Source organism: Oncorhynchus kisutch, linkage group LG14 (genome assembly GCF_002021735.2).
Source record: "Oncorhynchus kisutch isolate 150728-3 linkage group LG14, Okis_V2, whole genome shotgun sequence".
Taxonomy (NCBI): Eukaryota; Metazoa; Chordata; class Actinopteri; order Salmoniformes; family Salmonidae; genus Oncorhynchus; species Oncorhynchus kisutch.
Genome location: NC_034187.2, coordinates 89,623,823 through 89,651,350, shown reverse-complemented (window position 1 = coordinate 89,651,350; position 27,528 = coordinate 89,623,823). Strand labels below are relative to the sequence as shown.

Genomic DNA, 27,528 nt, shown 5'->3' with positions numbered 1-27,528 from the left:
TGATAAGTTAACCAAGGCATCATTAGACTGTATCAGATCATTGATCATTTAACCAAGGCATCGTTAGACCGTATCAGATCATTGTTCATTTAACCAAGGCATCGTTAGACCATATCAGATCATTGATCATTTAACCAAGGCATCGTTAGACCGTATCAGATCATTGATCATTTAACCAAGGCATCGTTAGACCATGTCAGATCATTGATAATTTAACCACGGCATCGTTAGACCATATCAGATCATTGATAAGTTAACCAAGGCATCGTTAGACCATATCAGATCATTGATAAGTTAACCAAGGCATCGTTAGACCGTATCAGATCATTGATAATTTAACCAAGGCATCGTTAGACCATATCAGATCATTGATCATTTAACCAAGGCATCGTTAGACCATATCAGATTGTTGTTAAGGTAACCAAGGCATCGTTAGACCATATCAGTTTGTTGATAAGTTAACCAAGGCATCGTTAGACCATATCAGATCATTGATAAGTTACCCAAGGCATCGTTAGACCATATCAGATTGTTGATAAGTTAACCAAAGCATCATTAGACCGTATCAGATTGTTGATAAGTTAACCAAGGCGTCGTTAGACTATATAGGATCATTGATAAGTTAACCAAGGCATCGTTAGACCGTATCAGTTTGTCGATAAGTTAACCAAGGCATCGTTAGACCATATCAGATCATTGATAAGGTGGCATAGCAGTTCAGACGTCTTTTGTCCTCGTCTTGTCGTGTCCTGTATATATATATATTTACAACTTTTTCACATACATTTTATTTTTATTTTCCATCAACTCATCTTCAAAACACTCTCCTGCAACCCGCCTCACCAATGTATATTTATAAAAAAGTATTATTTACCTCAGATCTGTAATCCTCCAAGAAGCTAGCCAGAAACTCCAGGAGGCTGGCCTGAAACTAGCCAGTAGCTAATCCAGAAGCTAGTTCAGAAGCTAGTTGGCTCCTTTACTGGCAAGTCGTTGGTGTTCAGCTAACCACGGTTTGTGGTCATCGGCTATCCTTTGGCTCGAAAGTCTATCGCCAGTTCTGTACGGCGCAGCGCGGCTCGGAGCGGAGCATACCGGACCAATTTTTCTCTCCATGTCCCTGGATTTCGACTGCTCTCTGGACATTCATGCCCGGATCTCACAGCTAGCTAGCTGCTATCCGTGTGACTATCGGCCTTCGTCGATTCCGGAGCAAACATAAATTGTTCCGGAGCTAGCAAGCTCCGTCAATCACTCCTGAGTTCCATCAATCGCACCTGGGCTGCAGTCGCCTATCCGGACCCGTTTTGCTGCCTTCGCGGAGCCCCACCGGGCCTTCACAACTGGACTGCCGACGTTATCTACCCGAAGGAGTTATTCGGCTGGCTCCTCCGTCGCGACGTTACCTGAACGCCCATCTGCGGCCTGCTAACCGTTAGCTGTCTTACCGGCTGCTATCTGAATAGACAATCGGACCATTTTTTTATTATTTTTTATTATTATTATTATTATTATGTTTTCTTCTTGGGCCTCTATAACTATATCTATTGTTTTATTTTTGTTGTTGTTGTGTGATTTGGATTGATCCCCTCTACCACCTGGAACCCCACTAATCTACTGACGGAGCGCAGGAGGTGGCTAACAACAGACCTCCATCCTATGCTAGCTTGCTACCGATGCCCTGGCTAGCTGTCTAAATCACCAACCAACCTCTCCACTCACCGGACCCTTTTGATCACTCGACTAAGCATGCCTCTCCTTAATGTCAATATGTCTTGTCCATTTCTGTTCTCGTTAGTGTTTATTGGCTTATTTCACTGTAGAGCCTCTAGTCCTGCTCACTATACCTTATCCAACCTATTAGTTCCACCACCCACACATGCAATGACATCTCCTGGTTTCAACGATGTTTCTAGAGACAATATCTCTCTCTTCATCACTCAATACCTAGGTTTACCTCCACTGTATTCACATCCTACCATACATTTGTCTGTACATTATACCTTGATGCTATTTTATCGCCCCCAGAAACCTCCTTTTACTCTATGTTCCAGACGTTCTAGACGACCAATTCTCATAGCTTTTAGCCGTACCCTTATTCTACTCCTCCTATGTTCCTCTGGCGATGTAGAGGTGAATCCAGGCCCTGCAGTGCCTAGCTCCACTCCTATTCCCCAGGCGCTCTCTTTTGACGACTTCTGTGACCGTAATAGCCTTGGTTTCATGCATGTTAACATTAGAAGCCTCCTCCCTAAGTTTGTTCTATTCACTGCTTTAGCACACTCTGCCAACCCGGATGTTCTAGCTGTGTCTGAATCCTGGCTTAGGAAGACCACCAAAAACGCAGACATTTTAATTCCAAACTACAACATTTTCAGACAAGATAGAACTGCCAAAGGGGGCGGTGTTGCAATCTACTGCAAAGATAGCCTGCAGAGTTCTGTCCTACTATCCAGGTCTGTACCCAAACAATTTGAACTTCTACTTTTAAAAATCCACCTCTCTAAAAACAAGTCTCTCACCGTTGCCGCCTGCTATAGACCACCCTCTGCCACCAGCTGTGCTCTGGACACCATATGTGAACTGATTGCCCCCCATCTATCTTCAGAGTTCGTGCTGCTAGGCGACCTAAACTGGAACATGCTTAACACCCCAGCCATCCTACAATCTAAACTTGATGCCCTCAATCTCACACAAATAATCAATGAACCTACCAGGTACCTCCCCAAAACCTTAAACACGGGCACCCTCATAGATATCATCCTAACCAACTTCCCCTCTAAATACACCTCTGCTGTCTTCAACCAAGATCTCAGCGATCACTGCCTCATTGCCTGCATCCGTAATGGGTCAGCGGTCAAACGACCTCCACTCATCACTGTAAAACGCTCCCTGAAACACTTCTGCGAGCAGGCCTTTCTAATCGACCTGGCCGGGGTATCCTGGAAGGATATTGATCTCATCCCGTCAGTAGAGGATGCCTGGATATTTTTTTTAAATGCCTTCCTAACCATCTTAAATAAACATACCCCATTTAAGAAATTTAGAACCAGGAACAGATATAGCCCTTGGTTCTCCCCAGACCTGACTGCCCTTAACCAACACAAAAACATCCTATGGCGTTCTGCATTAGCATCGAACAGCCCCCGTGATATGCAGCTGTTCAGGGATGCTAGAAATCATTATACACAGGCAGTTAGAAAAGCCGAGGCTAGCTTTTTCAAGCAGAAATTTGCTTCCTGCAACACTAACTTAAAAAAGTTCTGGGACACTGTAAAGGCCATGGAGAATAAGAACACCTCCTCCCAGCTGCCCACTGCACTGAAGATAGGAAACACTGTCACCACTGATAAATCCACCATAATTGAGAATTTCAATAAGCATTTTTCTACGGCTGGCCATGCTTTCCACCTGGCTACTCCTACCCCGGACAACAGCACTGCACCCCCAACAGCAACTCGCCCAAGCCTTCCCCATTTCTCCTTCTCCCAAATCCATTCAGCTGATGTTCTGAAAGAGCTGCAAAATCTGGACCCCTACAAATCAGCCGGGCTAGACAATCTGGACCCTTTCTTTCTAAAATTATCTGCCGAAATTGTTGCCACCCCTATTACTAGCCTGTTCAACCTCTCTTTCGTGTCGTCTGAGATTCCCAAAGATTGGAAAGCAGCTGCGGTCATCCCCCTCTTCAAAGGGGGGGACACTCTTGACCCAAACTGCTACAGACCTATATCTATCCTACCGTGCCTTTCTAAGGTCTTCGAAAGCCAAGTCAACAAACAGATTACCGACCATTTCGAATCTCACCATACCTTCTCTGCTATGCAATCCGGTTTCAGAGCTGGTCATGGGTGCACCTCAGCCACGCTCAAGGTCCTAAACGATATCTTAACCGCCATCGATAAGAAACATTACTGTGCAGCCGTATTCATTGATCTGGCCAAGGCTTTCGACTCTGTCAATCACCATATCCTCATCGGCAGACTCGACAGCCTTGGTTTCTCAAATGATTGCCTCGCCTGGTTCACCAACTACTTCTCTGATAGAGTTCAGTGTGTCAAATCGGAGGGTCTGCTGTCCGGACCTCTGGCAGTCTCTATGGGGGTGCCACAGGGTTCAATTCTTGGACCGACTCTCTTCTCTGTATACATCAATGAGGTCGCTCTTGCTGCTGGTGAGTCCCTGATCCACCTCTACGCAGACGACACCATTCTGTATACTTCCGGCCCTTCTTTGGACACTGTGTTAACAACCCTCCAGGCAAGCTTCAATGCCATACAACTCTCCTTCCGTGGCCTCCAATTGCTCTTAAATACAAGTAAAACTAAATGCATGCTCTTCAACCGATCGCTACCTGCACCTACCCGCCTGTCCAACATCACTACTCTGGACGGCTCTGACTTAGAATACGTGGACAACTACAAATACTTAGGTGTCTGGTTAGACTGTAAACTCTCCTTCCAGACCCATATCAAACATCTCCAATCCAAAGTTAAATCTAGAATTGGCTTCCTATTTCGCAACAAAGCATCCTTCACTCATGCTGCCAAACATACCCTTGTAAAACTGACCATCCTACCAATCCTCGACTTTGGCGATGTCATTTACAAAATAGCCTCCAATACCCTACTCAACAAATTGGATGCAGTCTATCACAGTGCAATCCGTTTTATCACCAAAGCCCCATATACTACCCACCATTGCGACCTGTACGCTCTCGTTGGCTGGCCCTCGCTTCATACTCGTCGCCAAACCCACTGGCTCCATGTCATCTACAAGACCCTGCTAGGTAAAGTCCCCCCTTATCTCAGCTCGCTGGTCACCATAGCATCTCCCACCTGTAGCACACGCTCCAGCAGGTATATCTCTCTAGTCACCCCCAAAACCAATTCTTTCTTTGGCCGCCTCTCCTTCCAGTTCTCTGCTGCCAATGACTGGAACGAACTACAAAAATCTCTGAAACTGGAAACACTTATCTCCCTCACTAGCTTTAAGCACCAACTGTCAGAGCAGCTCACATATTACTGCACCTGTACATAGCCCACCTATAATTTAGCCCAAACAACTACCTCTTTCCCAACTGTATTTAATTTTAATTTATTTATTTATTTTGCTCCTTTGCACCCCATTATTTTTTATTTCTACTTTGCACATTCTTCCATTGCAAAACTACCATTCCAGTATTTTACTTGCTATATTGTATTTACTTTGCCATCATGGCCTTTTTTGCCTTTACCTCCCTTCTCACCTCATTTGCTCACATTGTATATAGACTTGTTTATACTGCATTATTGACTGTATGTTTGTTTTTACTCCATGTGTAACTCTGTCGTTTTATCTGTCGAACTGCTTTGCTTTATCTTGGCCAGGTCGCAATTGTAAATGAGAACTTGTTCTCAACTTGCCTACCTGGTTAAATAAAGGTAAAATAAATAAATAAATAAGTTAACCAAGGCATCGTTAGACCATATCAGATCATTGATAAGTTAACCAAGGCATCGTTAGACCGTATCAGATCATTGTTCATTTAACCAAGGCATCGTTAGACCATATCAGATCATTGATCATTTAACCAAGGCATCGTTAGACCGTATCAGATCATTGATCATTTAACCAAGGCATCGTTAGACCATGTCAGATCATTGATAAGTTAACCAAGGCATCGTTAGACCATATCAGATCATTGATAAGTTAACCAAGGCATCGTTAGACCGTATCAGATCATTGATCATTTAACCAAGGCATCGTTAGACCATATCAGATCATTGATCATTTAACCAAGGCATCGTTAGACCATATCAGATTGTTGTTAAGTTAACCAAGGCATCGTTAGACCATATCAGTTTGTTGATAAGTTAACCAAGGCATCGTTAGACCATATCAGATCATTGATAATTTAACCAAGGCATCGTTAGACCATATCAGATCATTGATAAGTTAACCAAGGCATCGTTAGACAATATCAGGTCATTGATAATTTAACCAAGGCATCGTTAGACCGTATCAGATCATTGATAAGTTAACCAAGGCATCGTTAGACCATATCAGATCATTGATTAGTTAACCAAGGCATCGTAAGACCCATAATGTATCAGCAAAGGTCTGATGCGACAGATGAAGGAAGTTGTGACATATTCTAACCTACAGATTCCAATAGACACTCTGAAAAATAAGGCCGTTTTAGCTAGCATTCTGTTTAAACACAGTCTAAGCCAGACATTGATTCTACAGTACCATTCATGTTAGATTTAGGAACAGCAGACCCTTGACAGACTGCAGCCTAACACATTACGTTCATCTGTAGGCTAATGTTGGTTGTTGAAAATATATATATATATTTTTTTTAAGGTTCACATGATTAGCTTTCCTATTCCTGTCCAAAATGGCAACCTATTCCCTAAAAAGTGCACTATAAGCGTATAGGGACCATTTGGGAGACACTCCTGATGTGCCTGTGTATCTGACCTGTCCAGCCCTCTGCAGGTTTCCAAAGTGGACATCAGGGATGAAGAGTACAGGCTGGGCCTCCAGGTCAGTCATGGTCTTGAAGTAGGTGGTGTCAGGCTTCTTAGGGAGAGTTATCACCCCTAGTCCTCCATCCTTACCTGGAACACACAACAGGAGTGAGATCACATGGATTTCCATCGAAGGAAATATAGACCTGTGTTGTGTAAGCACACATAAAAGGACATCTCCAGCCCAATCCCTCAGCATTTTACAAAAACGGTGGCCACTTTCTTATTGTTTTAAGTGCAGATTGGCACTTTAAATCACTTAGAAAAATATACAGGTAACAGTACAGGTAACAGTACAGGTAACAATACAGGCAACAATACAGGTAACAATACAGGCAACAGTGCAGGTAACAGTGCAGGTAACAATACAGGTAACAATACAGGTAACAGCACAGGTAACCGTACAGGTAACAATACAGGTAACAATAGAGGTAAAGGTACAGGTAACAGCTCAGGTAACAATACAGGTAACAGTGCATGTAACAATACATGTAACAATACAGGTAACAGTACATGTAACAGTACAGGGAACAATACAGGTAACAATAGAGGTAACAGCACAGGTAACAATACAGGTAACAGTACAGGTAACAGTGCAGTTAACAGTACAGGTAACAATAAAGGTAACAGTACAGGTAACAATACAGGTCACAGTACAGGCAACAATACAGGTACAGTACATGTAACCGTACAGGTAACAGTACAGGTAACAATACAAGTAACAGCACAGGTAACAATACAGGTAACAATACAGGTAACAATACAGGTAACAGTACAGGTAACAATACAGGTACAGCACAGGTAACAGCACAGGTAACAATACAGGTACAGTACAGGTAACAGTACAGGTAACAGTACAGGTAACAATACAGGTAACAATACAGGTAACAATACAGGTAACAGTACAGGTAACAATACAGGTAACAATACAGGTAGCAGTGCAGGTAACAGTGCAGGTAACAATACAGGTAACAGTGCAGGTATCAATACAGGTAACAGTGCAGGTAACAGTACAGGTAACAGTACAGGTAACAGTACATGTAACAATACAGGTAAAAATACAGGTAACAGTACAGGTAACAGTACAGGTAACAGTACAGGTAACAATACAGGTAACAACACAGGTAACAATACAGGTAACAATACAGGTAACAATACAGGTAACAGTACAGGTAACAATACAGGTACAGCACAGGTAACAGCACAGGTAACAATACAGGTACAGTACAGGTAACAGTACAGGTAACAGTACAGGTAACAGTACAGGTAACAATACAGGTAACAATACAGGTAACAATACAGGTAACAATACAGGTAACAATACAGGTAACAATACAGGTAGCAATACAGGTAACAATACAGGTAGCAGTGCAGGTAACAGGGCAGGTAACAATACAGGTAACAGTGCAGGTGTCAATACAGGTAACAGTGCAGGTAACAGTACAGGTAACAGTACAGGTAACAGTACATGTAACAATACAGGTAAAAATACAGGTAACAGTACAGGTAACAGTACAGGTAACAATACAGGTAACAGTACAGGTAACAATATAGGTAACAGTACAGGTAACAATACAGGTAACAGTGCAGGTAACAATGCAGGTAACAGTACAGGTAACAATACAGGTAACAATACAGGTAACAATACAGGTAACAGTACAGGTAACAGTGCAGTTAACAGCACAGGTAACAATAAAGGTAACAGTACAGGTAACAATACAGGTCACAGTACAGGTCACAATACAGGTAACAATACAGGTAACAATACAGGTAACAATACAGGTAACAGTGCAGGTAACAATACAGGTAGCAGTGCAGGTAACAGTGCAGGTAACAATACAGGTAACAATACAGGTAACAGTACATGTAACAGTACAGGTAACAATACAGGTACCAATACAGGTAAAATTAGAGGTAAAAGTACAGGTGACAGTACAGGTAACAATACAGGTAACAGTGCAGGTAACAATACAGGTAACAGTACAGGTAGCAATACAGGTAACAGTACATGTAACAGTACAGGGAACAATACAGGTCACAATAGAGGTAACAGTACAGGCAACAATACAGGTCACAGTGCAGGTAACAATACAGGTAACAGTACACGTAACAGTACAGGGAACAATACAGGTAACAGTACAGGTAACAATACAGGTAACAGTACAGGTAACAATACAGGTAACAATACAGGTAACAGTACAGGTAACAGTACAGGAAACAGTACAGGTAACAATACAGGTCACAGTACAGGTAACAATACAGGTAACAATACAGGTAACAATACAGGTACAGTACATGTAACCGTACAGGTAACAATACAGGTAACAATACAGGTAACAATACAGGTAACAATACAGGTACAGCACAGGTACCAGCACAGGTAACAATACAGGTACAGTACAGGTAACAATACAGGTAACAATACAGGTAACAATACAGGTAACAATACAGGTAACAATACAGGTAGCAGTGCAGGTAACAGTGCAGGTAACAATACGGGTAACAATACAGGTAACAGTGCAGGTATCAATACAGGTAACAGTGCAGGTAACAGTACAGGTAACAGTACAGGTAACAATACAGGTAAAAATACAGGTAACAGTACAGGTAACAGTACAGGTAACAATACAGGTAACAGTACAGGTAACAGTACAGGTAACAATATAGGTAACAGTACAGGTAACAATACAGGTAACAGTACAGGTAACAGTGCAGGTAACAATGCTGGTGACAGTACAGGTAACAGTACAGGTAACAATACAGGTAACAATACAGGGAACAGTACAGGTAACAGTGCAGTTAACAGTACAGGTTACAATAAAGGTAACAGTACAGGTAACAATACAGGTCACAGTACAGGTAACAATACAGGTAACAATACAGGTAACAATACAGGTAACAATACAGGTAACAGTGCAGGTAACAGTGCAGGTAACAATACAGGTAGCAGTGCAGGTAACAGTGCAGGTAACAATACAGGTATCAATACAGGTAACAATACAGGTAACAATACAGGCAACAGTACATGTAACAGTACAGGTAACAACACAGGTAACAATACAGGTAACAATAGAGGTAAAAGTACAGGTGACAGTACAGTTAACAATACAGGTAACAGTGCAGGTAACAATACAGGTAACAGTACATGTAACAGTACATGTAGCAATACAGGTAACAATAGAGGTAAAAGTAAAGGTAACTGTACAGGTAACAATACAGGTAACAGTGCAGGTAACAATACAGGTAACAGTACATGTAACAGTACAGGGAACAATACAGGTAACAATAGAGGTAAAGTACAGGTAACAGTACAGGTAACAATACAGGTAACAGTACAGGTAACAGTACAGGTAACAATACAGGTAACAATAATTTGATTTTATTTGATTTTAAAGGTAACAGTACAGGAAACAATACAGGAACAGTGTAGGTAACAGTGTAGGTAACAGTGTAGGTAACAGTACAGGTAACAGCACAGGTAACAATACAGGAACAGTACAGGTAACCGTGTAGGTAACAATACAGGTAACAGTACAGGTAACAGTGCAGGTAACAGTGCAGGTAACAGTGCATGTAACAATACAGGTAACAATGCAGGTAACAGTACAGGTAACAGTACAGCTAACAGTACAGCTAACAATACAGGTAACAATACAGGTAACAATACAGGTAACAATACAGGTAACAGTACAGGTAACAGTACAGGTAACAGTACAGGTAACAGTACAGGTAACAGTACATGTAACAATACAGGTAACAATACAGGTGACCGTACAGGTGGCCGTACAGGTAACAGTACAGGTAACAATACAGGTAACAGTGCAGGTAACAATACAGGTAACAGTACATGTAACAGTACAGGTAACAATGCAGGTAACAATAGAGGTAAAAGTACAGGTAACAGTACAGGTAACAATACAGGTAACAGTGCAGGTAACAATACAGGTAACAGTACAGGAAACAGTACATGTAACAGTACAGGTAACAATAGAGGTAAAAGTACAGGTAACTGTACAGGTAACAATACAGGTAACAGTGCAGGTAACAATTCAGGTAACAAACAGGTAACGGTGCAGGTAACAATATAGGTAACAATACAGGTAACAATATAGGTAACAATACAGGTAACAGTACATGTAACAGTACAGGGAACAATACAGGTAACAATAGAGGTAACAATAGAGGTAACAGTACAGGTAACAATACAGGTAGCAGTGCAGGTAACAGTGCAGGTAACAATACAGGTAACAATACAGGTAACAATACAGGGAACAATACAGGTAACAATAGAGGTAACATTACAGGTAACAGTACAGGTAACAATACAGGTAACAGTACAGGTAACAATACAGGTAACAATACAGCTAACAGTACAGGTAACAGTACAGGAAACAGTACAGGTAACAATACAGGTCACAGTGCAGGTAACAATACAGGTAACAGTACATGTAACAGTACAGGGAACAATACAGGTAACAATAGAGGTAACAGTACAGGTAACAGTACAGGTAACAATACAGGTAACAGTACAGGTAACAATACAGGTAACAATACAGGTAACAATACAGGTAACAGTACAGGTAACAGTACAGGAAACAGTACAGGTAACAATACAGGTCACAGTACAGGTCACAATACAGGTAACAATAGAGGTAACAGTACAGGTAACAATACAGGTAACAGTACAGGTAACAATACAGGGAACAATACAGGGAACAATACAGGTAACAGTACAGGTAACAACACAGGTAACAATACAGGTAACAATACAGGTAACAATACAGGTAACAGTACAGGTAACAATACAGGTACAGCACAGGTAACAGCACAGGTAACAATACAGGTACAGTACAGGTAACAGTACAGGTAACAGCACAGGTAACAGTACAGGTAACAGTACAGGTAACAGTACAGGTAACAGTACAGGTAACAATACAGGTAACAATACAGGTAACAATACAGGTAACAATACAGGTAACAGTACAGGTAACAATACAGGTAACAATACAGGTAGCAGTGCAGGTAACAGGGCAGGTAACAATACAGGTAACAGTGCAGGTATCAATACAGGTAACAGTGCAGGTAACAGTACAGGTAACAGTACAGGTAACAGTACATGTAACAATACAGGTAAAAATACAGTTAACAGTACAGGTAACAGTACAGGTAACAATACAGGTAACAGTACAGGTAACAATATAGGTAACAGTACAGGTAACAATACAGGTAACAGTGCAGGTAACAATGCAGGTAACAGTACAGGTAACAGTGCAGTTAACAGCACAGGTAACAATAAAGGTAACAGTACAGGTAACAATACAGGTCACAGTACAGGTAACAATACAGGTAACAATACAGGTAACAATACAGGTAACAATACAGGTAACAGTGCAGGTAACAATACAGGTAGCAGTGCAGGTAACAATACAGGTAACAATACAGGTAACAGTACATGTAACAGTACAGGTAACAATACAGGTAAAATTAGAGGTAAAAGTACAGGTGACAGTACAGGTAACAATACAGGTAACAGTGCAGGTAACAATACAGGTAACAGTACATGTAACAGTACAGGTAGCAATACAGGTAACAGTACATGTAACAGTACAGGGAACAATACAGGTCACAATAGAGGTAACAGTACAGGCAACAATACAGGTCACAGTGCAGGTAACAATACAGGTAACAGTACATGTAACAGTACAGGGAACAATACAGGTAACAATAGAGGTAACAGTACAGGTAACAGTACAGGTAACAATACAGGTAACAGTACAGGTAACAATACAGGTAACAGTACAGGTAACAGTACAGGAAACAGTACAGGTAACAATACAGGTCACAGTACAGGTAACAATACAGGTAACAATACAGGTAACAATACAGGTACAGTACATGTAACCGTACAGGTAACAATACAGGTAACAATACAGGTAACAATACAGGTAACAGTACAGGTAACAATACAGGTAACAATACAGGTAGCAGTGCAGGTAACAGTGCAGGTAACAATACGGGTAACAATACAGGTAACAGTGCAGGTATCAATACAGGTAACAGTGCAGGTAACAGTACAGGTAACAATACAGGTAAAAATACAGGTAACAGTACAGGTAACAGTACAGGTAACAATACAGGTAACAGTACAGGTAACAGTACAGGTAACAATATAGGTAACAGTACAGGTAACAATACAGGTAACAGTACAGGTAACAGTGCAGGTAACAATGCAGGTGACAGTACAGGTAACAGTACAGGTAACAATACAGGTAACAATACAGGGAACAGTACAGGTAACAGTGCAGTTAACAGTACAGGTTACAATAAAGGTAACAGTACAGGTAACAATACAGGTCACAGTACAGGTAACAATACAGGTAACAATACAGGTAACAATACAGGTAACAATACAGGTAACAATACAGGTAACAATACAGGTAACAGTGCAGGTAACAGTGCAGGTAACAATACAGGTAGCAGTGCAGGTAACAGTGCAGGTAACAATACAGGTAACAATACAGGTAACAATACAGGTAACAATACAGGTAACAGTACATGTAACAGTACAGGTAACAATACAGGTAACAATACAGGTAACAATAGAGGTGACAGTACAGTTAACAATACAGGTAACAGTGCAGGTAACAATACAGGTAACAGTACATGTAACAGTACATGTAGCAATACAGGTAACAATAGAGGTAAAAGTAAAGGTAACTGTACAGGTAACAATACAGGTAACAGTGCAGGTAACAATACAGGTAACAGTACATGTAACAGTACAGGGAACAATACAGGTAACAATAGAGGTAAAGTACAGGTAACAGTACAGGTAACAATACAGGTAACAGTACAGGTAACAGTACAGGTAACAATCATTTGATTTTATTTGATTTTAAAGGTAACAGTACAGGAAACAATACAGGAACAGTGTAGGTAACAGTGTAGGTAACAGTGTAGGTAACAGTACAGGTAACAGCACAGGTAACAATACAGGAACAGTACAGGTAACCGTGTAGGTAACAATACAGGTAACAGTACAGGTAACAGTGCAGGTAACAGTGCAGGTAACAGTGCATGTAACAATACAGGTAACAATGCAGGTAACAGTACAGGTAACAGTACAGCTAACAGTACAGCTAACAATACAGGTAACAATACAGGTGGCCGTACAGGTAACAGTACAGGTAACAGTACAGGTAACAGTACATGTAACAATACAGGTAACAATACAGGTGACCGTACAGGTGGCCGTACAGGTAACAGTACAGGTAACAATACAGGTAACAGTGCAGGTAACAATACAGGTAACAGTACATGTAACAGTACAGGTAACAGTACAGGTAACAATACAGGTAACAGTGCAGGTAACAATACAGGTAACAGTACAGGAAACAGTACATGTAACAGTACAGGTAACAATAGAGGTAAAAGTACAGGTAACTGTACAGGTAACAATACAGGTAACAGTGCAGGTAACAATTCAGGTAACAAACAGGTAACGGTGCAGGTAACAATATAGGTAACAATACAGGTAACAATATAGGTAACAATAGAGGTAACAGTACAGGTAACAATACAGGTAGCAGTGCAGGTAACAGTGCAGGTAACAATACAGGTAACAATACAGGTACCAATACAGGTAACAATAGAGGTAAAAGTACAGGTGACAGTACAGGTAACAGTGCAGGTAACAATACAGGTAACAGTACATGTAACAGTACAGGTAGCAATACAGGTAACAGTACATGTAACAGTACAGGGAACAATACAGGTAACAATAGAGGTAACAGTACAGGCAACAGTACAGGTAACAATACAGGTAACAATACAGGTAACAGTACAGGTAACAATACAGGTAACAATACAGGTAACAGTACAGGTAACAGTACAGGAAACAGTACAGGTAACAATACAGGTCACAGTGCAGGTAACAATACAGGTAACAGTACATGTAACAGTACAGGGAACAATACAGGTAACAATAGAGGTAACAGTACAGGTAACAGTACAGGTAACAGTACAGGTAACAATACAGGTAACAGTACAGGTAACAATACAGGTAACAATACAGGTAACAATACAGGTAACAGTACAGGTAACAGTACAGGAAACAGTACAGGTAACAATACAGGTCACAGTACAGGTCACAATACAGGTAACAATAGAGGTAACAGTACAGGTAACAGTACAGGTAACAATACAGGTAACAGTACAGGTAACAATACAGGGAACAATACAGGTAACAATAGAGGTAACAGTACAGGTAACAGTACAGGTAACACTACAGGTAACAGTACAGGTAACAATACAGGTAACAATACAGGTAACAATACTGGTAACAGTACAGGTAACAGTACGGGAAACAGTACAGGTAACAATACAGGTCACAGTACAGGTCACAATACAGGTAACAATACAGATAACAATACAGGTACAGTACATGTAACCGTACAGGTAACAGTACAGGTAACAATACAGGTACAGTACAGGTAACAGTACAGGTAACAGTACAGGTAACAATACAGGTAACAATACAGGTAACAATACAGGTAACAATACAGGTAACAATACAGGTAACAGTACAGGTAACAATACAGGTACAGCACAGGTACCAGCACAGGTAACAATACAGGTACAGCACAGGTAACAGTACAGGTAACAGTACAGGTAACAATACAGGTAACAATACAGGTAACAATACAGGTAACAATACAGGTAACAGTACAGGTAACAGTACAGGTAACAATACAGGTAGCAGTGCAGGTAACAGTGCAGGCAACAATACGGGTAACAATACAGGTAACAGTGCAGGTATCAATACAGGTAACAGTGCAGGTAACAGTACAGGTAACAGTACAGGTAACAGTACAGGTAACAATACAGGTAAAAAAACAGGTAACAGTACAGGTAACAGTACAGGTAACAATACAGGTGACCGTACAGGTGGCCGTACAGGTAACAGTACAGGTAACAATACAGGTAACAGTGCAGGTAACAATACAGGTAACAGTACATGTAACAGTACAGGTAACAATGCAGGTAACAATAGAGGTAAAAGTACAGGTAACAGTACAGGTAACAATACAGGTAACAGTGCAGGTAACAATACAGGTAACAGTACAGGAAACAGTACATATAACAGTACAGGTAACAATAGAGGTAAAAGTACAGGTAACTGTACAGGTAACAATACAGGTAACAGTGCAGGTAACAATTCAGGTAACAAACAGGTAACGGTGCAGGTAACAATATAGGTAACAATACAGGTAACAATATAGGTAACAATACAGGTAACAGTACATGTAACAGTACAGGGAACAATACAGGTAACAATAGAGGTAACAATAGAGGTAAAAGTACAGGTGACAGTACAGGTAACAATACAGGTAACAGTGCAGGTAACAATACAGGTAACAGTACATGTAACAGTACAGGTAGCAATACAGGTAACAGTACATGTAACAGTACAGGAAACAGTACAGGTAACAATACAGGTCACAGTACAGGTCACAATACAGGTAACAATAGAGGTAACAGTACAGGTAACAGTACAGGTAACAGTACAGGTAACAATACAGGTAACAGTACAGGTAACAATACAGGGAACAATACAGGTAACAATAGAGGTAACAGTACAGGTAACAGTACAGGTAACAATACAGGTAACAATACAGGTAACAATACAGGTAACAATACAGGTAACAGTACAGGTAACAGTACAGGAAACAGTACAGGTAACAATACAGGTCACAGTACAGGTCACAATACAGGTAACAATACAGGTAACAATACAGGTACAGTACATGTAACCGTACAGGTAACCGTACAGGTAACAGTACAGGTAACAATACAGGTAACAATACAGGTACAGTACAGGTAACAGTACAGGTAACAATACAGGTAACAATACAGGTAACAATACAGGTCACAGTACAGGTCACAATACAGGTAACAATACAGGTAACAATACAGGTACAGTACATGTAACCGTACAGGTAACCGTACAGGTAACAGTACAGGTAACAATACAGGTAACAATACAGGTACAGTACAGGTAACAGTACAGGTAACAATACAGGTAACAATACAGGTAACAATACAGGTAACAGTACAGGTAACAATACAGGTACAGCACAGGTACCAGCAAAGGTAACAATACAGGTACAGTACAGGTAACAGTACAGGTAACAATACAGGTAACAATACAGGTAACAATACAGGTAACAATACAGGTAACAATACAGGTAACAATACAGGTAACAGTACAGGTAACAATACAGGTAACAATACAGGTAGCAGTGCAGGTAACAGTGCAGGTAACAGTACAGGTAACAATACAGGTAACAATACAGGTAACAGTACAGGTAACAATATAGGTAACAGTACAGGTAACAACACAGGTAACAGTGCAGGTATCAATACAGGTAACAGTGCAGGTAACAGTACAGGTAACAGTACAGGTAACAGTACAGGTAACAATACAGGTAACAGTACAGGTAACAATATAGGTAACAGTACAGGTAACAATACAGGTAACAGTACAGGTAACAGTACAGGTAACAGTGCAGGTAACAATGCAGGTGACAGTACAGGTAACAGTACAGGTAACAATACAGGTAACAATACAGGGAACAGTACAGGTAACAGTGCAGTTAACAGTACAGGCAACAATAAAGGTAACAGTACAGGTAACAAAACAGGTCACAGTACAGGTAACAATACAGGTAACAATACAGGTAACAATACATGTACCAATACAGGTAACAATACAGGTAACAGTGCAGGTAACAGTGCAGGTAACAATACAGGTAGCAGAGCAGGTAACAGTGCAGGTAACAATACAGGTAACAATACAGGTAACAATTCAGGTAACAATACAGGTAACAGTACATGTGACAGTACAGGTAACAATACAGGAAGATTGTAGGTAACAGTACAGGTAACAGCACAGGTAACAATACAGGATCAGTACAGGTAACCGTGTAGGTAACAATACAGGTAACAGTACAGGTAACAGTGCAGGTAACAGTGCAGGTAACAGTGCATGTAACAATACAGGTAACAATGCAGGTAACAGTACAGGTAACAGTACAGGTAACAGTACAGGTAACAATACAGGTAACAATACAGGTAACAATACAGGTGACCATACAGGTAACAGTACAGGTAACAGTACAGGTAACAGTACAGGTAACAATACAGGTAACAATACAGGTGACCGTACAGGTGACCGTACAGGTAACAGTACAGGTAACAGTACAGGTAACAATACAGGTAACAGTGCAGGTAACAATACAGGTAACAATACAGGTAACTGTACATGTAACAGTACAGGTAACAATGCAGGTAACAATAGAGGTAAAAGTACAGGTAACAGTACAGGTAACAATACAGGTAACAGTGCAGGTAACAATACAGGTAACAATACAGGAAACAGTACATGTAACAGTACAGGTAACAATAGAGGTAAAAGTACAGGTAACTGTACAGGTAACAATACAGGTAACAGTGCAGGTAACAATTCAGGTAACAAACAGGCAACAGTGCAGGTAACAATATAGGTAACAATACAGGTAACAGTACATGTAACAGTACAGGTAACAGTGCAGGTAACAATGCAGGTGACAGTACAGGCAACATTACAGGTAACAATACAGGTAACAATACAGGTAACAGTACAGGTAACAGTGCAGTTAACAGTACAGGTAACAATAAAGGTAACAGTACAGGTAACAATACAGGTCACAGTACAGGTAACAATACAGGTAACAATACAGGTAACAGTGCAGGTAACAATACAGGTAGCAGTGCAGGTAACAGTGCAGGTAACAATACAGGTAACAATACAGGTAACAATACAGGTAACAATATAGGTAACAATACAGGTAGCAGTGCAGGTAACAGTGCAGGTAACAATACAGGTAACAATACAGGTAACAATACAGGTAACAATACAGGTAACAGTACATGTAAAAGTACAAGTAACAGTGCAGGTAACAATGCAGGGGACAGTACAGGTAACAGTGCAGGTAACAATACAGGTAATAATACAGGTAACAGTACATGTAACAGTGCAGTTAACAGTACAGGTAACAATAAAGGTAACAGTACAGGTAACAATACAGGTCACAGTACAGGTAACAATACAGGTAACAATACAGGTAACAATACATGTACCAATACAGGTAACAATACAGGTAACAGTGCAGGTAACAGTGCAGGTAACAATACAGGTAGCAGTGCAGGTAACAGTGCAGGTAACAATACAGGTAACAATACAGGTAACAATACAGGTAACAATACAGGTAACAGTACATGTAACAGTACAGGTAACAATACAGGTAACAATACAGGTAACAATAGAGGTAAAAGTACAGGTGACAGTACAGTTAACAATACAGGTAACAGTGCACGTAACAATACAGGTAACAGTACATGTAACAGTACAGGTAGCAATACAGGTAACAATAGAGGTAAAAGTAAAGGTAACTGTACAGGTAACAATACAGGTAACAGTGCAGGTATTAATACAGGTAACAGTACATGTAACAGTACAGGGAACAATACAGGTAACAATAGAGGTAACAGTACAGGTAACAGTACAGGTAACAGTACAGGTAACAATACAGGTAACAATAATTTGATTTTATTTGATTTTAAAGGTAACAGTACAGGAAACAATACAGGAACAGTGTAGGTAACAGTGGAGGTAACAGTACAGGTAACAGCACAGGTAACAATACAGGAACAGTACAGGTAACCGTGTAGGTAACAATACAGGTAACAGTACAGGTAACAGTGCAGGTAACAGTGCAGGTAACAGTGCATGTAACAATACAGGTAACAATGCAGGTAACAGTACAGGTAACAGTACAGGTAACAGTATAGCTAACAATACAGGTAACAATACAGGTGACCGTACAGGTGGCCGTACAGGTAACAGTACAGGTAACAGTACAGGTAACAATACAGGTAACAGTGCAGGTAACAATACAGGTAACAATACAGGTAACAGTACATGTAACAGTACAGGTAACAATGCAGGTAACAATACAGGTAACTGTGCATGTAACAATACAGGTAACAATACAGGAAACAGTACATGTAACAGTACAGGTAACAATAGAGGTAAAAGTACAGGTAACTGTACAGGTAACAATACAGGTAACAGTGCAGGTAACAATTCAGGTAACAAACAGGTAACGGTGCAGGTAACAATATAGGTAACAATACAGGTAACAATATAGGTAACAATACAGGTAACAGTACATGTAACAGTACAGGGAACAATACAGGTAACAGTGCAGGTATCAATACAGGTAACAGTGCAGGTAACAGTACAGGTAACAGTACAGGTAACAGTACAGGTAACAATACAGGTAAAAATACAGGTGACAGTACAGGTAACAGTACAGGTAACAATACAGGTGACAGTACAGGTAACAGTACAGGTAACAATATAGGTAACAGTACAGGTAACAATACAGGTAACAGTACAGGTAACAGTACAGGTAACATTGCAGGTAGCAATGCAGGTGACAGTACAGGTAACAGTACAGGTAACAATACAGGTAACAATAGAGGTAGAAGCACAGGTGACAGTACAGGTAACAATACAGGTAACAGTGCAGGTAACAATACAGGTAACAGTACATGTAACAGTACAGGTAGCAATACAGGTAACAATAGAGGTAAAAGTAAAGGTAACTGTACAGGTAACAATACAGGTAACAGTGCAGGTAACAATACAGGTAACCGTACATGTAACAGTACAGGTAACAGTACAGGTAACAATACAGGTATCAGTACAGGTAACAATACAGGTAACAATACAGGTAACAGTACAGGTAACAGTACAGGTAACAATACAGGTAACAATAATTTGATTTTATTTGATTTTAAAGGTAACAGTACAGGAAAAAATACAGGAAGATTGTAGGTAACAGTACAGGTAACAGCACAGGTAACAATACAGGATCAGTACAGGTAACCGTGTAGGTAACAATACAGGTAACAGTACAGGTAACAGTGCAGGTAACAGTGCAGTTAACAGTGCATGTAACAATACAGGTAACAATGCAGGTAACAGTACAGGTAACAGTACAGGTAACAGTACAGGTAACAATACAGGTAACAATACAGGTAACAATACAGGTGACCATACAGGTAACAGTACAGGTAACAGTACAGGTAACAGTACAGGTAACAGTACAGGTAACAATACAGGTAACAATACAGGTGACCGTACAGGTGACCGTACAGGTAACAGTACAGGTAACAGTACAGGTAACAATACAGGTAACAGTGCAGGTAACAATACAGGTAACAATACAGGTAACTGTACATGTAACAGTACAGGTAACAATGCAGGTAACAATAGAGGTAAAAGTACAGGTAACAGTACAGGTAACAATACAGGTAACAGTGCAGGTAACAATACAGGTAACAATACAGGAAACAGTACATGTAACAGTACAGGTAACAATAGAGGTAAAAGTACAGGTAACTGTACAGGTAACAATACAGGTAACAGTGCAGGTAACAATTCAGGTAACAAACAGGCAACAGTGCAGGTAACAATATAGGTAACAATACAGGTAACAGTACATGTAACAGTACAGGTAACAGTGCAGGTAACAATGCAGGTGACAGTACAGGTAACAGTACATGTAACAGTACAGGTAACAATAGAGGTAAAAGTACAGGTAACTGTACAGGTAACAATACAGGTAACAGTGCAGGTAACAATTCAGGTAACAAACAGGCAACAGTGCAGGTAACAATATAGGTAACAATACAGGTAACAGTACATGTAACAGTACAGGTAACAGTGCAGGTAACAATGCAGGTGACAGTACAGGTAACATTACAGGTAACAATACAGGTAACAATACAGGTAGCAGTGCAGGTAACAGTGCAGGTAACAATACAGGTAACAGTGCAGGTATCAATACAGGTAACAGTGCAGGTAACAGTACAGGTAACAGTACAGGTAACAGTACAGGTAACAATACAGGTAAAAATACAGGTGACAGTACAGGTAACAGTACAGGTAACAATACAGGTGACAGTACAGGTAACAGTACAGGTAACAATATAGGTAACAGTACAGGTAACAATACAGGTAACAGTACAGGTAACAGTACAGGTAACATTGCAGGTAGCAATGCAGGTGACAGTACAGGTAACAGTACAGGTAACAATACAGGTAACAATAGAGGTAGAAGCACAGGTGACAGTACAGGTAACAATACAGGTAACAGTGCAGGTAACAATACAGGTAACAGTACATGTAACAGTACAGGTAGCAATACAGGTAACAATAGAGGTAAAAGTAAAGGTAACTGTACAGGTAACAATACAGGTAACAGTGCAGGTAACAATACAGGTAACCGTACATGTAACAGTACAGGTAACAGTACAGGTAACAATACAGGTATCAGTACAGGTAACAATACAGGTAACAATACAGGTAACAGTACAGGTAACAGTACAGGTAACAATACAGGTAACAATAATTTGATTTTATTTGATTTTAAAGGTAACAGTACAGGAAAAAATACAGGAAGATTGTAGGTAACAGTACAGGTAACAGCACAGGTAACAATACAGGATCAGTACAGGTAACCGTGTAGGTAACAATACAGGTAACAGTACAGGTAACAGTGCAGGTAACAGTGCAGTTAACAGTGCATGTAACAATACAGGTAACAATGCAGGTAACAGTACAGGTAACAGTACAGGTAACAGTACAGGTAACAATACAGGTAACAATACAGGTAACAATACAGGTGACCATACAGGTAACAGTACAGGTAACAGTACAGGTAACAGTACAGGTAACAGTACAGGTAACAATACAGGTAACAATACAGGTGACCGTACAGGTGACCGTACAGGTAACAGTACAGGTAACAGTACAGGTAACAATACAGGTAACAGTGCAGGTAACAATACAGGTAACAATACAGGTAACTGTACATGTAACAGTACAGGTAACAATGCAGGTAACAATAGAGGTAAAAGTACAGGTAACAGTACAGGTAACAATACAGGTAACAGTGCAGGTAACAATACAGGTAACAATACAGGAAACAGTACATGTAACAGTACAGGTAACAATAGAGGTAAAAGTACAGGTAACTGTACAGGTAACAATACAGGTAACAGTGCAGGTAACAATTCAGGTAACAAACAGGCAACAGTGCAGGTAACAATATAGGTAACAATACAGGTAACAGTACATGTAACAGTACAGGTAACAGTGCAGGTAACAATGCAGGTGACAGTACAGGTAACATTACAGGTAACAATACAGGTAACAATACAGGTAACAGTACAGGTAACAGTGCAGTTAACAGTACAGGTAACAATAAAGGTAACAGTACAGGTAACAATACAGGTCACAGTACAGGTAACAATACAGGTAACAATACAGGTAACAGTGCAGGTAACAATACAGGTAGCAGTGCAGGTAACAGTGCAGGTAACAATACAGGTAACAATACAGGTAACAATACAGGTAACAATATAGGTAACAATACAGGTAGCAGTGCAGGTAACAGTGCAGGTAACAATACAGGTAACAATACAGGTAACAATACAGGTAACAATACAGGTAACAGTACATGTAAAAGTACAAGTAACAGTGCAGGTAACAATGCAGGTGACAGTACAGGTAACAGTGCAGGTAACAATACAGGTAATAATACAGGTAACAGTACATGTAACAGTGCAGTTAACAGTACAGGTAACAATAAAGGTAACAGCACAGGTAACAATACAGGTCACAGTACAGGTAACAATACAGGTAACAATACAGGTAAAAATACAGGTGACAGTACAGGTAACAGTACAGGTAACAATACAGGTAACAGTACAGGTAACAGTACAGGTAACAATATAGGTAACAGTACAGGTAACAATACAGGTAACAGTACAGGTAACAGTACAGGTAACATTGCAGGTAGCAATGCAGGTGACAGTACAGGTAACAGTACAGGTAACAATACAGGTAACAATAGAGGTAGAAGCACAGGTGACAGTACAGGTAACAATACAGGTAACAGTGCAGGTAACAATACAGGTAACAGTACATGTAACAGTACAGGTAGCAATACAGGTAACAATAGAGGTAAAAGTAAAGGTAACTGTACAGGTAACAATACAGGTAACAGTGCAGGTAACAATACAGGTAACCGTACATGTAACAGTACAGGTAACAGTACAGGTAACAATACAGGTATCAGTACAGGTAACAATACAGGTAACAATACAGGTAACAGTACAGGTAACAGTACAGGAAACAGTACAGGTAACAATACAGGTAACAATAATTTGATTTTATTTGATTTTAAAGGTAACAGTACAGGAAAAAATACAGGAAGATTGTAGGTAACAGTACAGGTAACAGCACAGGTAACAATACAGGATCAGTACAGGTAACCGTGTAGGTAACAATACAGGTAACAGTACAGGTAACAGTGCAGGTAACAGTGCAGTTAACAGTGCATGTAACAATACAGGTAACAATGCAGGTAACAGTACAGGTAACAGTACAGGTAACAGTACAGGTAACAATACAGGTAACAATACAGGTAACAATACAGGTGACCATACAGGTAACAGTACAGGTAACAGTACAGGTAACAGTACAGGTAACAGTACAGGTAACAATACAGGTAACAATACAGGTGACCGTACAGGTGACCGTACAGGTAACAGTACAGGTAACAGTACAGGTAACAATACAGGTAACAGTGCAGGTAACAATACAGGTAACAATACAGGTAACTGTACATGTAACAGTACAGGTAACAATGCAGGTAACAATAGAGGTAAAAGTACAGGTAACAGTACAGGTAACAATACAGGTAACAGTGCAGGTAACAATACAGGTAACAATACAGGAAACAGTACATGTAACAGTACAGGTAACAATAGAGGTAAAAGTACAGGTAACTGTACAGGTAACAATACAGGTAACAGTGCAGGTAACAATTCAGGTAACAAACAGGCAACAGTGCAGGTAACAATATAGGTAACAATACAGGTAACAGTACATGTAACAGTACAGGTAACAGTGCAGGTAACAATGCAGGTGACAGTACAGGTAACAGTACATGTAACAGTACAGGTAACAATAGAGGTAAAAGTACAGGTAACTGTACAGGTAACAATACAGGTAACAGTGCAGGTAACAATTCAGGTAACAAACAGGCAACAGTGCAGGTAACAATATAGGTAACAATACAGGTAACAGTACATGTAACAGTACAGGTAACAGTGCAGGTAACAATGCAGGTGACAGTACAGGTAACATTACAGGTAACAATACAGGTAACAATACAGGTAGCAGTGCAGGTAACAGTGCAGGTAACAATACAGGTAACAGTGCAGGTATCAATACAGGTAACAGTGCAGGTAACAGTACAGGTAACAGTACAGGTAACAGTACAGGTAACAATACAGGTAAAAATACAGGTGACAGTACAGGTAACAGTACAGGTAACAATACAGGTGACAGTACAGGTAACAGTACAGGTAACAATATAGGTAACAGTACAGGTAACAATACAGGTAACAGTACAGGTAACAGTACAGGTAACATTGCAGGTAGCAATGCAGGTGACAGTACAGGTAACAGTACAGGTAACAATACAGGTAACAATAGAGGTAGAAGCACAGGTGACAGTACAGGTAACAATACAGGTAACAGTGCAGGTAACAATACAGGTAACAGTACATGTAACAGTACAGGTAGCAATACAGGTAACAATAGAGGTAAAAGTAAAGGTAACTGTACAGGTAACAATACAGGTAACAGTGCAGGTAACAATACAGGTAACCGTACATGTAACAGTACAGGTAACAGTACAGGTAACAATACAGGTATCAGTACAGGTAACAATACAGGTAACAATACAGGTAACAGTACAGGTAACAGTACAGGTAACAATACAGGTAACAATAATTTGATTTTATTTGATTTTAAAGGTAACAGTACAGGAAAAAATACAGGAAGATTGTAGGTAACAGTACAGGTAACAGCACAGGTAACAATACAGGATCAGTACAGGTAACCGTGTAGGTAACAATACAGGTAACAGTACAGGTAACAGTGCAGGTAACAGTGCAGTTAACAGTGCATGTAACAATACAGGTAACAATGCAGGTAACAGTACAGGTAACAGTACAGGTAACAGTACAGGTAACAATACAGGTAACAATACAGGTAACAATACAGGTGACCATACAGGTAACAGTACAGGTAACAGTACAGGTAACAGTACAGGTAACAATACAGGTAACAATACAGGTGACCGTACAGGTGACCGTACAGGTAACAGTACAGGTAACAGTACAGGTAACAATACAGGTAACAGTGCAGGTAACAATACAGGTAACAATACAGGTAACTGTACATGTAACAGTACAGGTAACAATGCAGGTAACAATAGAGGTAAAAGTACAGGTAACAGTACAGGTAACAATACAGGTAACAGTGCAGGTAACAATACAGGTAACAATACAGGAAACAGTACATGTAACAGTACAGGTAACAATAGAGGTAAAAGTACAGGTAACTGTACAGGTAACAATACAGGTAACAGTGCAGGTAACAATTCAGGTAACAAACAGGCAACAGTGCAGGTAACAATATAGGTAACAATACAGGTAACAGTACATGTAACAGTACAGGTAACAGTGCAGGTAACAATGCAGGTGACAGTACAGGTAACATTACAGGTAACAATACAGGTAACAATACAGGTAACAGTACAGGTAACAGTGCAGTTAACAGTACAGGTAACAATAAAGGTAACAGTACAGGTAACAATACAGGTCACAGTACAGGTAACAATACAGGTAACAATACAGGTAACAGTGCAGGTAACAATACAGGTAGCAGTGCAGGTAACAGTGCAGGTAACAATACAGGTAACAATACAGGTAACAATACAGGTAACAATATAGGTAACAATACAGGTAGCAGTGCAGGTAACAGTGCAGGTAACAATACAGGTAACAATACAGGTAACAATACAGGTAACAATACAGGTAACAGTACATGTAAAAGTACAAGTAACAGTGCAGGTAACAATGCAGGTGACAGTACAGGTAACAGTGCAGGTAACAATACAGGTAATAATACAGGTAACAGTACATGTAACAGTGCAGTTAACAGTACAGGTAACAATAAAGGTAACAGCACAGGTAACAATACAGGTCACAGTACAGGTAACAATACAGGTAACAATACAGGTAAAAATACAGGTGACAGTACAGGTAACAGTACAGGTAACAATACAGGTAACAGTACAGGTAACAGTACAGGTAACAATATAGGTAACAGTACAGGTAACAATACAGGTAACAGTACAGGTAACAGTACAGGTAACATTGCAGGTAGCAATGCAGGTGACAGTACAGGTAACAGTACAGGTAACAATACAGGTAACAATAGAGGTAGAAGCACAGGTGACAGTACAGGTAACAATACAGGTAACAGTGCAGGTAACAATACAGGTAACAGTACATGTAACAGTACAGGTAGCAATACAGGTAACAATAGAGGTAAAAGTAAAGGTAACTGTACAGGTAACAATACAGGTAACAGTGCAGGTAACAATACAGGTAACCGTACATGTAACAGTACAGGTAACAGTACAGGTAACAATACAGGTATCAGTACAGGTAACAATACAGGTAACAATACAGGTAACAGTACAGGTAACAGTACAGGAAACAGTACAGGTAACAATACAGGTAACAATAATTTGATTTTATTTGATTTTAAAGGTAACAGTACAGGAAAAAATACAGGAAGATTGTAGGTAACAGTACAGGTAACAGCACAGGTAACAATACAGGATCAGTACAGGTAACCGTGTAGGTAACAATACAGGTAACAGTACAGGTAACAGTGCAGGTAACAGTGCAGTTAACAGTGCATGTAACAATACAGGTAACAATGCAGGTAACAGTACAGGTAACAGTACAGGTAACA

At 40.2% G+C, this 27,528-nt stretch overlaps 1 protein-coding gene across 1 annotated transcript in view; it reads right to left on the bottom strand.

Annotated features, from left to right (window-relative positions):
* grhl2b (grainyhead-like transcription factor 2b) overlaps nucleotides 1–27,528 on the bottom strand; it is a 105,498-nt gene that overhangs the window by 15,591 nt on the left and 62,379 nt on the right. Inside the window, exon 11 of the mRNA XM_031789180.1 lies at nucleotides 6,466–6,605. Coding sequence (XP_031645040.1) covers nucleotides 6,466–6,605 — 140 coding nt within the window. The remainder of the gene's footprint in view (nucleotides 1–6,465; nucleotides 6,606–27,528) is intronic.